Source organism: Bison bison, unplaced genomic scaffold (assembly GCF_000754665.1).
Source record: "Bison bison bison isolate TAMUID 2011002044 unplaced genomic scaffold, Bison_UMD1.0 scf7180017864519, whole genome shotgun sequence".
Taxonomy (NCBI): domain Eukaryota; kingdom Metazoa; phylum Chordata; class Mammalia; order Artiodactyla; family Bovidae; genus Bison; species Bison bison.
The window spans coordinates 5,678,801-5,691,974 of NW_011495072.1; the positions used below are offsets into that span (position 1 = coordinate 5,678,801).

General features: G+C 32.8%; 1 protein-coding gene across 2 annotated transcripts in view; it reads right to left on the minus strand.

Moving 5' to 3' along the window:
* The window catches only part of SYCP1 (synaptonemal complex protein 1), a 147,263-nt gene that overhangs the window by 58,097 nt on the left and 75,992 nt on the right, over positions 1 to 13,174 (minus strand). For both annotated transcript variants that reach the window (XM_010830745.1, XM_010830744.1), the window contains exons 16-20: positions 12,547 to 12,651; positions 11,483 to 11,586; positions 9,739 to 9,856; positions 8,848 to 8,918; positions 4,346 to 4,427 (exon numbers count right to left, since the gene is read on the minus strand). In XM_010830745.1, coding sequence (XP_010829047.1) covers positions 4,346 to 4,427; positions 8,848 to 8,918; positions 9,739 to 9,856; positions 11,483 to 11,586; positions 12,547 to 12,651 — 480 coding nt within the window. The remainder of the gene's footprint in view (positions 1 to 4,345; positions 4,428 to 8,847; positions 8,919 to 9,738; positions 9,857 to 11,482; positions 11,587 to 12,546; positions 12,652 to 13,174) is intronic.

Consider the following 13,174-nt stretch of genomic DNA (forward strand, 5'->3'; position numbering starts at 1 on the left):
CTGTGGTGTTGGAGAAGACTCTTGAGAGTCCCTTGGACTGTAAGAAGATCCAACCAGTCCATCCTAAAGGAGATCAGTCCTGGGTGTTCATTGAAAGGACTGATGCTGAAGCTGAAACTCCAGTACTTTGGCCACCTCATCCGAAGAGTTGACTCACTGGAAAATACCCTGATGCTGGGAGGGATTGGGGGCAGGAGGAGAAGGGGACAAGAAGAGGATGAGATGGCTGGATGGCATCACCAACTTGATGGACATGAGTCTGGGTAAACTCTGGGAGTTGGTGATAGACAGGGAGGCCTGGCGTGCTGTGATTTATGGGGTCGCAAAGAGTTGGACACGACTGAGTGACTGAACTGAATAAACATGTAATTAAAATTTAAAACTCAATAGAGACAAGAAAATCAGTCACTTCTTGGCCTTACCAAATGAATGCTGAAAAAATTTTTAAACTATCAGTTTTAAGTATAACCGGATTATAATATTGCCTGAGAAAGCTCATTTTACATATTTCTCCATTCTTCAGACCATCAAAATTTACTCGAGAGTTAATATTGATGATCATATCTTTCTCCTACTTAGCTTTCCCTAGAAAATTATAACTGACATTGCTGCTGCTACTGCTGCTAAGTTGCTTCAGTCGTGTCCGACTCTGTGCGACCCCATAGATGGCAGCCCACCAGGCTCCTCCGTCCATGGGATTTTCCAGGCAAGAGTACTGGAGTGGGGTGCCTTTGTCTTCTCCATAACTGGCATTACTATACAGGGGACGACAGAGGATGAGATGGCTGGATGGCATCACTGATTCAATGAACCTGAGTCTCAGTGAACTCCAGGAGTTGGTGATGGACACGGAGGCCTGGTGTGCTGCAATTCATGGGGTCGCAAAGAGTTGGACACGACTGAGCGACTGATCTGATCTGATACATTATAAAAACCCCCTTTATAACTGTAGTTACAATAGTTCAAAAAATATGTATATATAATATCAGATCAATTTTGCTATTTTTACTGCCCCATCTCACTCTCTCCTCTGAATAAACTAATGAAAATTAAAGTAACTTAAGTATTCAATCTTTTTAAATTTAAAAAATATCTAAACTTAGGACTAGTTAATATATTTGATGGAATGCCCAGAAATTATTAAAATTTTAAATTATTACAGTTCATTTTTAAGTAAAATAATTCAGGTACATAAAATCAAAGAATCTTATTCACTAGAATTCTAGCTAGAAAAAAAAAATAGTGTTAATTATTAGAGCTCAGAACTTTAGAAAGTGAACTACGTTCTCCAAAGGACTATTTGCTAACTCACTACACAGAAAGTCAAGTTTAGGACAAGTGTGTGGTGAAAGTGAGTCGGTATCACTAGCCAGAGAGTAAAAACATCTCACAAAAAGAAAGGGGAAATTTTTCTGCAGCTCCTTTGACTATAAAAAATGGGAGAGATATCTAAGCACAATTTTTTAAAAGCATCTTGCCACTGTAAGATATCCACAGCAAATGCAGCTGCTGAAGGTATGAAATTTGGAGAAAGGAAAGAGATAGTGGACGAGCAATTTAACAAAGCTTTGCTCTTTGAAGCATTATGCAGAAACTTCTAATTCCAAAGCCTCTTCGAACAAACCTGCAGTAAAAATCCTATACTATTCTTGAAAGCCTTCAAAATAGAACTGAGATCTCTTTGTACAGGACAATGTAAAGGTTGGCCCTAAAGAGTCTAGCCATACATATATTGTTATAGAGTCTCTAGTCCCAAGTATCTTTCACATCTGATAATACCTTGTTTTCTAGTATCTTCATTTGTTTATCTTTTTTTATAACTTCACATTCAATGCTTCGAGCCTAAAAAAACATTAACATCAGATTTAAAATGTTAACAGAAAAAATAAAAAATAAAATGTTAACAGAAATTCTATTTTCTTCTGAGTATCTTTTAGACATGGAATTATAAAGCTTAGTCTTATATTTCTAAAAAAAATAGTTATCAGTTCCACCAGTTTATTTCAGCTACATTTTTAAAAATACATATAAAATTCTTATATTTAAAAAATTTAAAAAAATGTTTTCATGCATATATGTTAATGTTCATTATTATCTTAGCCTCGTTATCACTTTACAATCTTTTATTAGCTTTCCCAGGTTATACTCAATTTTAAAAATTATATATAGATGTTTTCCGTCTTTTAAACACGTTTTTCACAAACATTTATTAAACTGAACTTTGTAACAATCCAATGATGTAGAAAAATACGTATTATTATACCCATTTTAGAAATGAGGGGAAAAAGGCTAAGATAAAGTATGGACTGGGATAAAAGAAGAGTATAACAAATTTCACCAAGAAATATTTGCAACCTGAATTATTTCCAGGAAACTGTTTCAATAAGCAAACTGAAATCCAACCACGGAAAGCTTAAAGATGCTATCAATTTGTCTTGCATTTCACTTTTTTATTAACTCATCATTAATATCTTCTACATTGGTAAAATAAATTTTAAATTCTTAGTGGAAGATTTTTGTTTTACATTAACCATCAAATTCATGTTTTTCTCTACACCAACAAGATAAGTGTTTTGAAGCAGCCTCTGACACAAATTTTAAAGTAGTGAATTACATACCAAGTCTTTAGGAGACTAATTTGGGGGGGCTGAATTTAACTAATAAATATGAAACTGAAAGAAAAAAACAGCTTTGGGGGTGGGGAAAGTGGTACAGTCTAAAGAATGTTAGAGAGGCAACTCTTCCACTTCTTAGACATGTAGCTTTTTTGCACTTTTACCTTTTGGAGGCCCAGTTTCCTAATCCATGAAATGAGGACAAAAATGACTTCCAGCTTAAATAACATAAAGAATCTAGAATGTTCCTGGTCATTGCAAGTCCTTAAAAATATAGTTCATCTTACCCTTAGACTATTCCAACAGTCTTAAGCCCTCCAACATGTAAATATAATTATGACACTTCTCAGGTCAACTCTTCAACAACCTCAAACTCCTAAATATATCTGGGAGGCCTGAAATGATCTACCCTCATTTTTCCCCATCCTCATTCTTCCATTTATCTTCCCATCTCTCATCTTTCTATACTCTCTCCACCACAACCACTATCTTAAACTCCACCTTTTGGCCTAGATAAACTTGTATAGTTGTTTAAATATAGGGGCCCTATCATATTTCCAAGGCTCTCTCATACTTCATATATTGTGTGTGTGTGTGTATGTGTATGTGTAACTTGAAATACTCTTCTCCCTGATCTACTTATGCCTACACCACTGCCTTCCACTAATTGAATTAATCGGAGGTTTTAACATGAATTTTGCTTCTTCCAAGAAGCTTGTCCTGACTCAAGTTCAGACAGTTGTCCTTTCCATGGTCTCCAATAGCAATTATATAGAATTATATAGCAATATATAGCAAATATATATTCTATAAAGAGAGAATTTATATATTTTGGTCTTCTTTTTTAGTGTAAATTCCACAGTAACCCTGATCAGTTCATAAAGTTGGATGGGGACTAATCTGTCTCCAAGGGTGGGAATGCAACTCAGGCTTGGAGAGATTACTCTATCCCCTAACTGCAATGAATGGCTGAAGTATAAGTGAGCTAAACTAGGCAAGAGTCCTCACTAACATTTTTTTTCAAAGCTTTGAAGACTAATTTTATAGCCTTCTAACTGATTCCAATGCCTTTCACCACTCCCTACTCTGTTCTTAAAAATTAAAAATGTTACTTGTCTAATAAAAAACCTTAAATGGATCACTACTGCCCAACAAAACAAACTAAAACAAAACTTCAGCACCCAAAACACTGCCTGGCACATTGTAGGTAGTTAATAATATTTGTGGAATGAATGAAAAAACAAAGTCAAGGTCTTCACAATCTAATTTGATCATTGCAATCTATTTTGGCACAATTTTCTCCCACTGTATGTTATACAACATAATCACTTCACATACTTTGTACTATTCTACTTTTGTGATAATCTTCCCTAAAAGCCTTCCTATCTCAACTCTTTGAAATCATTTCCACCAATGTACAACACAAACTTATTAATCACTTTATTAGTATATTTTATATTACTAAAGCATGAGCCTATTTAGCCTAAAATATAAATCGACATTTATAAATGCTAAGTGTTAAAGAAATTTAGAATTATGCCATTATTTCTTCTAGATAAAAACCACGTAAGTAAAACAACTCAACATGGCCCACGTTTTTAAGGTCAACAGCCTACAACAGTCCTTGGCCCTCCAGTTATCTGTACAATAGTACACTTGTTTTTGGACACCAGCTACTGCTTTTATGATTTGAAATTTTGTGATAGAACCTACTATTAAATACAACATACATTTTCTTCACTCTTGTCCAATTTACTTTTAACTTCATCTCCTTTCTGTTTTAGTTCTTCTCTCACAGATTCCAGCTCATTCCTTAAAGGAAATGGAAGAGTGACATTGCAATAAAATCTATATTTTCATTTTATTCCCTTTCTGGAACTTCTAAAATTGACTACTGATCAGTTTAAAAATTTTTATTGGTTTATATCTTCACTTTGATTGATCATTTTTCATGCATCAGTATATACACTTCTACTCCTAAATTTAAATTAATTTATACATTTACTTTGAAATTATTTAGATCTTTATAGTTATTTTTACATAAAAAGAAACTTCAAGATAGAAAAACTTATTTCTTATTTAAGTCAAGATTTCACTTTCCTGTTTTCTTAGTCATCATTCTAAGACATAGTCATAATGCTGTACAAATAAATAAGGGACATATATACAGGTGATTTTAATGAAGAACTGTATGACTGTGATATTTGCATATACATGTATGCTTATGTATGTATAGAGTATTTCACAGAAACATACACAGGAAACCATGCTACCTCTGGAGAGGAAAACTGGATAGCAGAAGACAAAAGGCAAGAAGGATAGTTTTCTTGCCTCATATCCCTTTGTTTCTTTGATCTTTACACCATATGCACATATAATCCTTTCAAACTTTTTTTAAAAAGCTATCTGCTGTGCATGGAAACAACAGTACTTTGTCTCAGAAGGATATTTAAAGCTATTTCTAATTGTAGACTCTCTTATTGTTATAGCTGATATGTTACTAGGTCAAATGTGAATGCATGTAATAGTAATCAATCATGTGAAATAACCGGCCTTATAAAAACTGAGTCTAGGATGCTTACTCTTTGAGTTTTAAATCTTTAATTGGCACATTCTTACTTTTCCTAAATATATTACTTAGAGTTCTGTAAATCCATAGAGTAGGTAGATATACAAAAAGATATTATCCAAATAATTCCAATTCTCTTAGATAAAAAGTAGCCTTTCTCTAAATACGTTTTCACTTTTCATCCCCAAAATGTTTAGTGGCTTAATCACAGATTTAACCTGTAAACTTCTGAAGAAGAAAAGTAAGCATATAAGACAAAAGTAATCCTTAGAAACATAATAAAAGATGACTTTCCAAATATGGAAAATAGTAACAGTTAAGTATCAGGCACTGTGCTCAGTGCTTTATTCATATTTCCTCACGTAATGCCCAAACAGTCCTATGAGGGAGACATACTAGGTCTAAGGAAATATCAAATAATTTACAACAGTTAAGTTTTAATGACCACATTCTTTAATAAAACCTAAATCAAAACTTAATACATCAGAATATAAGTACAAGCAAGAGCCCCCAAATATTTGTAAATCATCTAAATTACTAATGGATTAAAAGGAAACTGGAAATATAAAAACTCTATCCCAGAGCTACCTACCGGGGAAGTATGTGCAATATTACAATCTTTAGCAAGGTAATTTTGAAGGTCTTAGAAAGTAAGATCTCCTATCAGCTGTCTATCAGGCATCTATAGATCTGTATCTGTGTGTCTGTTTATTGATCAATGGGTTGCTGAAGCTTTGGACCCTTTAGCTGATGTTTCAGGGTCCATTGTAAGTGCTGTCACTATGCCCCCTCCATGCAGGTGTATGAATGGAGGAAGCAGCTATTTTTATGAGAATAACTCCCCAAATGCAAGTGTTCTAGTGGCTACGTGGAAATGCAAGTGTTCTAGTGGCTACGTGGGAGGATATTGTGGAATGGGACTTTCACAAGGTGTTCCTCCAGGAACTAACACGTCCATGCTGTTGACAATCATCCTGATCATCAGAATTGCTGCTTTAGCCGCTTTAGGATTTTTCCACTATCAGAAAACCGGCTCCCTTTTGTCTTATCTGCCCAAGCTGTCAAGCTTAAGCAGTCTCAAATCCTCTGAAAATGGAAATGGGGTGACCTTCAGATCAGGGGATGATGTTAATATGGATATTAGAGTAACTGGTTTGGGGCCTGAGTCTGCTATTGACAGATTGCTGGGAATGAGGGAACATTTTGCCACAGACATCAGGAAGCCACCCATAATATTTGGGAACCTGATGTATGCCTCCAAGGACACTACTATCACAGCAGCTCAGCCAACAACAACCCCGGTAACTGAATCTGGAACAGTGTATAACAAAAACTATGGAAGTCCCATTAACCCTGCTGAACAGGGTCCAGACACAAAGCCAACTCCCTCAAGTCCTGATGAAACGCAGCTAACAAAATGAAATATCTTCAAACAAAAACCAAAACAAAATGTCAACTTTGAAAATCCATTCTATTCCAAGATGGAGAATGAACCAAAGGTCAATGCTGCTAAGGTTTCTTGGAAAAAAGGCTCAACTCCAGGCTATAGTGCAACTACAGGCTACAGATGATATTAAAGACACCGCGAATTGTTTAGGATTGTTTAGGATTTTGTTTTTCTGTTTTTCTTGGTGTTATCACAATCATCTACTTTAATACCTGTATGCCAGTCAGTCAAGAGGATATAGCATTATTTTAATTTAAGTCTTCTTTTGTTACAGAAGACTCAGAGGCATAGCTGTGCTGGCTATTTAGGGAATAATTAGAAACAGACTTTTGCACATTTTTTTTTTTTACAAACAGATGAAAAAAATTAACATTCAGTACTTTATTAAAAGAATATATTTTTTCCCCTGTACTCCTGTAGTTGGTACTGTTTGTAGAAACATTGCCTTGTATGCCTTGTTTACTCATCTCATATTTTTACAAATAATTATCACCTTGTACTATATGTATATCTTTGCACTGAACCTCTCTGAAGGTAATACTATAAATATATTGTACATTTGTAAATTTGAGAAAGATTATCACATCATTAAATTTGCTAATGAAAGTAAAAAAAACAGGTTATTTAGAAAATAATAAACATGATAAATTGCATATCAAAAACCAGGTCACAGATCTACAGTAGTGTCAGAAGTAAATTGATACTTGAAATGATTTTATTATTTGAAATGATTTTATTAATTTATTATTTGAAAAAGAGAAAGGTAAACTAAATATCAATATATCAATTTTTTAAATAACTAAAGAAAATATTAATATTTGATTTCAGACAGGAAAAAAAAAACTTCTAAGTTCATTTATAAATTTATAAATTATTTATATAATATATATTTCTATATAAATTCACAAATTATTTACATATAATATTTATAAATTATTTATAAATTTACAAAAGCAATGGGAAAAAATTTCAAAAAGAAAGCATTTTAGATTTAATAAAAAAAATTTTTTTTTAATTCTGTATGACAAAATAATTACCCACAGTAGGAAAACAACAGGTTAGGGAAAATATGTGCTGTAAATAAAACAAGATAAAGGATTAATATGTTTTTAAAAGCTTGACTAAATCAGTAAGAAAACAGTCAAGATCTCAAAATATTATAGGCAATGCTGCCAAGTCGCTTCAGTCGTGTCTGACTTTGTGCGACTCCACAGACGGCAGCCCACCAGGCTCCCCCATCCCTGGGATTCTCCAGGCAAGAACACTGGAGTGGGTTGCCATTTCCTTCTCCAATGCATGAAAGTGAAGTTGCTCAGTCGTGTCCGACTCTTAGCAACCCCATGGACTGCAGCCCACCAGGCTCCTCTGTCCATGGGATTTGCCAGGCAAGAGTACTGGAGTGGGGTGCCACTGCCTTCTCCAATTATAGGCAATAGATACAGGCAATTTAGAAAGAAGAAAATCTAGCAAGCACACAAAAAATTCCCAAGTTTACCCAAAACAATGAAAATTATAAATCCTAAGAACTGTAAGTTATTTCTATTATATCATCAAATAAATAAATAAATAAATGATAATAACCAAAAGTAATTGTTTTTATAACCAGCATTTTCATAAAACATTGGTTGTACTGCATACTTTACAAATGATAGAACCTATCAGAAATCATTTGTCTATCAAAAGTAATTGAAATAAATTACTCAATAAATTCACACTTGAAATTTATACTTTAAGAAAAAATCTGTATGTGCCAAAACATTTACTACAGTATTATTTATGAAAGTGAAAAACTGTAAAATGTAAATATCCGAATTAAAATAATGCTATATCCTCTTGACTGACTGGCATACAGGTATTAAAGTAGATGATTGTGATAACACCAAGAAAAACAGAAAATACTTAAAATAATATTAGAGTTTTAAAATATCTCTTCTAAGTGCTCTGACATATGATTAGTGTACTTTCTGAAATATTAATTATTAGGAAATTTATGATATTTTAAAATTAATTTCTGTATCTAATATCATTATTTCAAACTAAGTATAAAATAGGCATTATTACAATTTTATTTTTAAGCAGTATTCCAAAATAGTAATTTAAGTCTAATTTTTTACTTTATTCTATATTAAACATAAAATTAATCTAAATTAACTACAAGTTAATAGAAAAGAAATACTATTTTTGGCTAGTCAAAAAGGCCAATGCATTAGTCTTGCCTTAATTGTGTTTCTGTCTCTCCCAGATGTTCTATTTGTTTCAACATCCTTTCTTCTTGCCTTTTGCTATTCTAAAGAAATAATCAGTGTTGTTTATATTAATTAGTTTGCTTCAACAGAAATAAAATTGAAACTAACATTTAAGATCTTTATCTATCTTAAAATTCATTTAGTTATAAATAAAACAAGAGAATGGGTTATTTAACTTGTATAATGCCACACAACTTTTCCAGTCTTACTCTATTCCCTAATATCTATATATTAATACTAGCTAAAAAAATAAGTCTTACTTGCTGTTTCCCACTGATACTTTGAGACTTGTGTCCTCTGTACATATTGTTATGGCTTTAAGGAATGCTTTTCCACTCATTGCACCTACTGAGCTCATAATTACTGATTTTTTTAAGGCAAAACTTAATGCTATATTCTTCTGAAGGCTTCTCTTTCCCCAAGGCCGAGGTGATCCTGTGAATTCTGATAGCACTTGGTCTCCAAAATAATACATATGATATTTTAAGCACTTTTTCATTGAGTCATAAACTCCTAAAGAGGGAGGATGATATTTTATTTATCACTATATGTTCCACAGTGTCTTATATTATTTGCTAACAAATACTTGAATATTTTATTAAAATATTTATAAAAATCTTGATGCTTCAAATTAGAATAACTTTATCAATAGGGAGCCTCCATCTTCTGTTGCCTTTTATTACCACTGAGGATCAATATGCGTATTTTTCTTCTAAAATAAAGTATTTAGAAGAAAAAGATAATCAGATAATCTAAGATAATCAGACTTTTAAAGCTGAAAGAATCTTCAGTGGTAATCTATTCTAAGCCCCTAATTTTACAGTAAGAAAATTGTCAATGATACTTTCTTTTTCAACTCACATTAATGTCTTCTTGTTGTTTCTTGAGTTCCAGGGCCATATCACTTGTTTCTTGTGCTAGTTCTTTGTTTTCCAGTGAAAGCCTGTTGCAGCTTGCAGTTAGTTCAGTATTTTTCAGCCTATTTTTTTTTAAAAACAACATATCATACCAAAATATTTACACATAAAATTATATAATATAGAATTTTATCCAAAATAATCTTAGGGGAAAGAAAGGAAGGGCTGGGGCTACAAATGAAACAAGATTGGCTTTTAGTAAAGAATTTTTGAGGCTGAGTGATAGGTATATGGGCTTCCTAAGCGGTGCTAGTGGTAAAGAACCCGCCCAACAGGGGTTTGATCAAGATCACTTAAAGGAGGGCATGGTACCCCACTCCAGTATTCTTGCCTGGAGAATCCCATGGACAGAGGAGCCTGGCAGGCTACAGTCCATAACAGTCGCAGAGTCAGACCCAACTGAGGTGACTTAGCAGGCACACATGCATGTATGCACAGTAAGTATATGCTGTTTCATTACATTATTCCCTCTTTTAACACTGTATGTATTTGAAATTTTTCTATAATAAGTTTTTTGAGATGTCGTATATTTCCTAGCATACTTCCCGTAATGCTTCCCCCTTCACCTTTCCATAAATTTTGAAAACCACATTATTTTTTACATATTTTCTTTCTAACAGGCTGTCTCTTAGAAACTATTTCAAACTTCTGATGATTTAAGTATTACATGAGACATTAATGATTTAATTAAATATTACAAAATCATTTAAATGAGTATTAATATTTTCATTAAGATAAATAAAATATATGCATATGCACAACACTTACAAGGTCTCAAATATTCTACATCAGAAGAGAGATTACTACTGTCACTAGTTGCAGCCAGGATCAATTTTAAATGAGGGAAGGGAAGTGTGTGGCTCATGGAATGATTTCAGAAGCACCTATATCTCCGACTTACTGATGCTGGAAACTCATCAAAGTGTTTTAATTAAAAAATGAAAAGTTGAAAGAACAAATATACCAAGGATAACACAAATTTATATTAATCAGTTAATTCGTTAAAAAGGACTTTGGTTAACAGATGAATTTTACCCAGAGCCCCTACAAAAGTATTGTTGAAAAGTACCAGAAGCTGGGAATGGGAGCTGAAAGAGAAGTGACAAGATGCTGAGTAAATTGTTTATTTCTTATTTTTATCTAGAGTTGAAAAACCAGAACACAAAAATTATGCTCTCCACTAGACTGCCTCCTTGAATTTAGTTCTCCCTGAGTGACAACACAACAATTATTTCCTCCTATTTTCTCTAGAAATTAAATTTACTAAGTGAAGCAACTAAATATTATGCTTGGACAATATAAGAGATGAATTTGTATTTCTGTCATTTCATCAATTCAAACCTACAAAGTAAGTTAGTAAAACAACCAAAAAAACTACAGCTAGAACTACAAATGATTATTTTTATAAGAAACTAAATAATCTCCAAAAAATATATATCACACTTCTAATATAGTTCTCAAGTTTGTGATATACTCTTATGTCAATAATACATAGTTTCTTTAACAATGAAATTGATAAATTATTTTGATCTTTAATCAGAAATAAAAACTTTAAGCCTATTCAAAAAAGCATTATACATAATTTACTAATTTAGTATTAACTACAGTGAAAAGTAGTTAATATTTTATAATACTACAGAAAGTTTAGGAATTGAACACACAAACTACTTTATAGATAGAAAACATACTTCTCATTTTCAAGCTCAGTTTTCAGCTCTTTAACCTGATTTGAATAATGCTGTTCACTTGTTGCAATGGCAGTTAACTGTATTTCCAAATCATGTACTTTTTTCTGGAAAATAAACACATATTATCACAGCAAACGCTTTTACAATTTTCTCACTTAAGAAGTATGGTCACTCTATGTAAGCAAGTTATATACTTGGTAAAAAATATGTCAAAATTTTTAAATTGATTTAATGCCATAGTCATTATAATTTCAATACAGTGAGCAATGACAAATGCAATACTAAAAGTAAATTTCATTTTCATATTCTGAAGCTCAACCAGTAAAATTATACTTGAAGTGAAGTGAAGTGGCTCAGTCGTGTCCAGCTCTTTGCGACCCCATGGACTGTAGCCTGCCAGGCTCCTCCGTCCATGAGGTTTTCCAGGCAAGAATACTGGAGCGGGTTGCCATTTCCTTCTCCAGTGGATCTTCCCAACCCAGGGATCGAACCCAGGTCTCCCGCATTGTAGGCAGATGCTTTTACCATCTGAGCCACTAGGGAATATTATAAAATACTGTTGTCTGTTTTATACTACCAAGTAATAAATTTCAACTGAAATATCATTATTAAGAAAAAATATATTAGTTAATGAAATCAAGCAATATCAGAAAAGTAAGCTGCTCTTATTATGTTAGAAAGACAATTACAATGTTAATACTATAATAAACTGAAAACACTTTTTAAAAATAAAAGACATTCTAAAACTATAACATGAAAACTATAAACTAAGAACTTAATAAAAGCTAAAATTAAAAGTATCAATTAATAAATACTTATAAGACATCAAGAAATGTATTATTATAAGCCATGCTTATATTATTGGTATCTTAAATGTTGACATTTCTCTGCCTCATTATAATATGGAGGTTTTGTTTTAAATCAATTACAGCAGAAACACATGTTCAAGAGGAATTTTGTGAAGCAATCTTGTGCAAATCTAACAGCCATATAATCTACAATGTAAATCTGTACCCTACTAGTAAAACACTTGAAAGAAAAAAATGTATCCTTTTTAAACGAACCTCTCTGGTTTGGAGAAGCCCAGTTAGTTCTTGTTCTGCTTCTTTTAATTCTTCAGCAATCTTCTCAAATTGTTTCTTCTCATCTAAAAGCTTTTGTTTTTCTGCCTATTTTAAGAACATTAACGAATCATGATAACCAAAGCATACACACATTCAAAATAATCAAACTTCTCAAATATAGTTGTGAAGAGAATTATGACTTTCTCTTTGGTTAAAATTTTTTAAAAAGAGAAAACAAGTCATTAAGTAAATTCCAAAACTAAATATGATGACAGGACTTAATGGACAGAGCCCTGTAAGTTTTTTTTTTTCTTTTTTTTTTTTTTAAATTTTATTTTTAAACTTTACATAATTGTATTAGTTTTGCCAAACATCAAAATGAATCCATCACAGGTATACATGTGCTCCCCCTCCTGAACCCTCCTCCCTCCTCCCTCCCCATACCATCCCTCCAGGTCGTCCCAGTGCACCAGCCCCAAGCATCCAGTATCGTGCATTGAACCTGGACCGGCATCTTGTTTCATACATGATATTTTACATGTTTCAATGCCATTCTCCCAAATCTTCCCACCCTCTCCCTCTCCAACAGAGTCCATAAGACTGTTCCATACATCAGCGTCACTTTTGC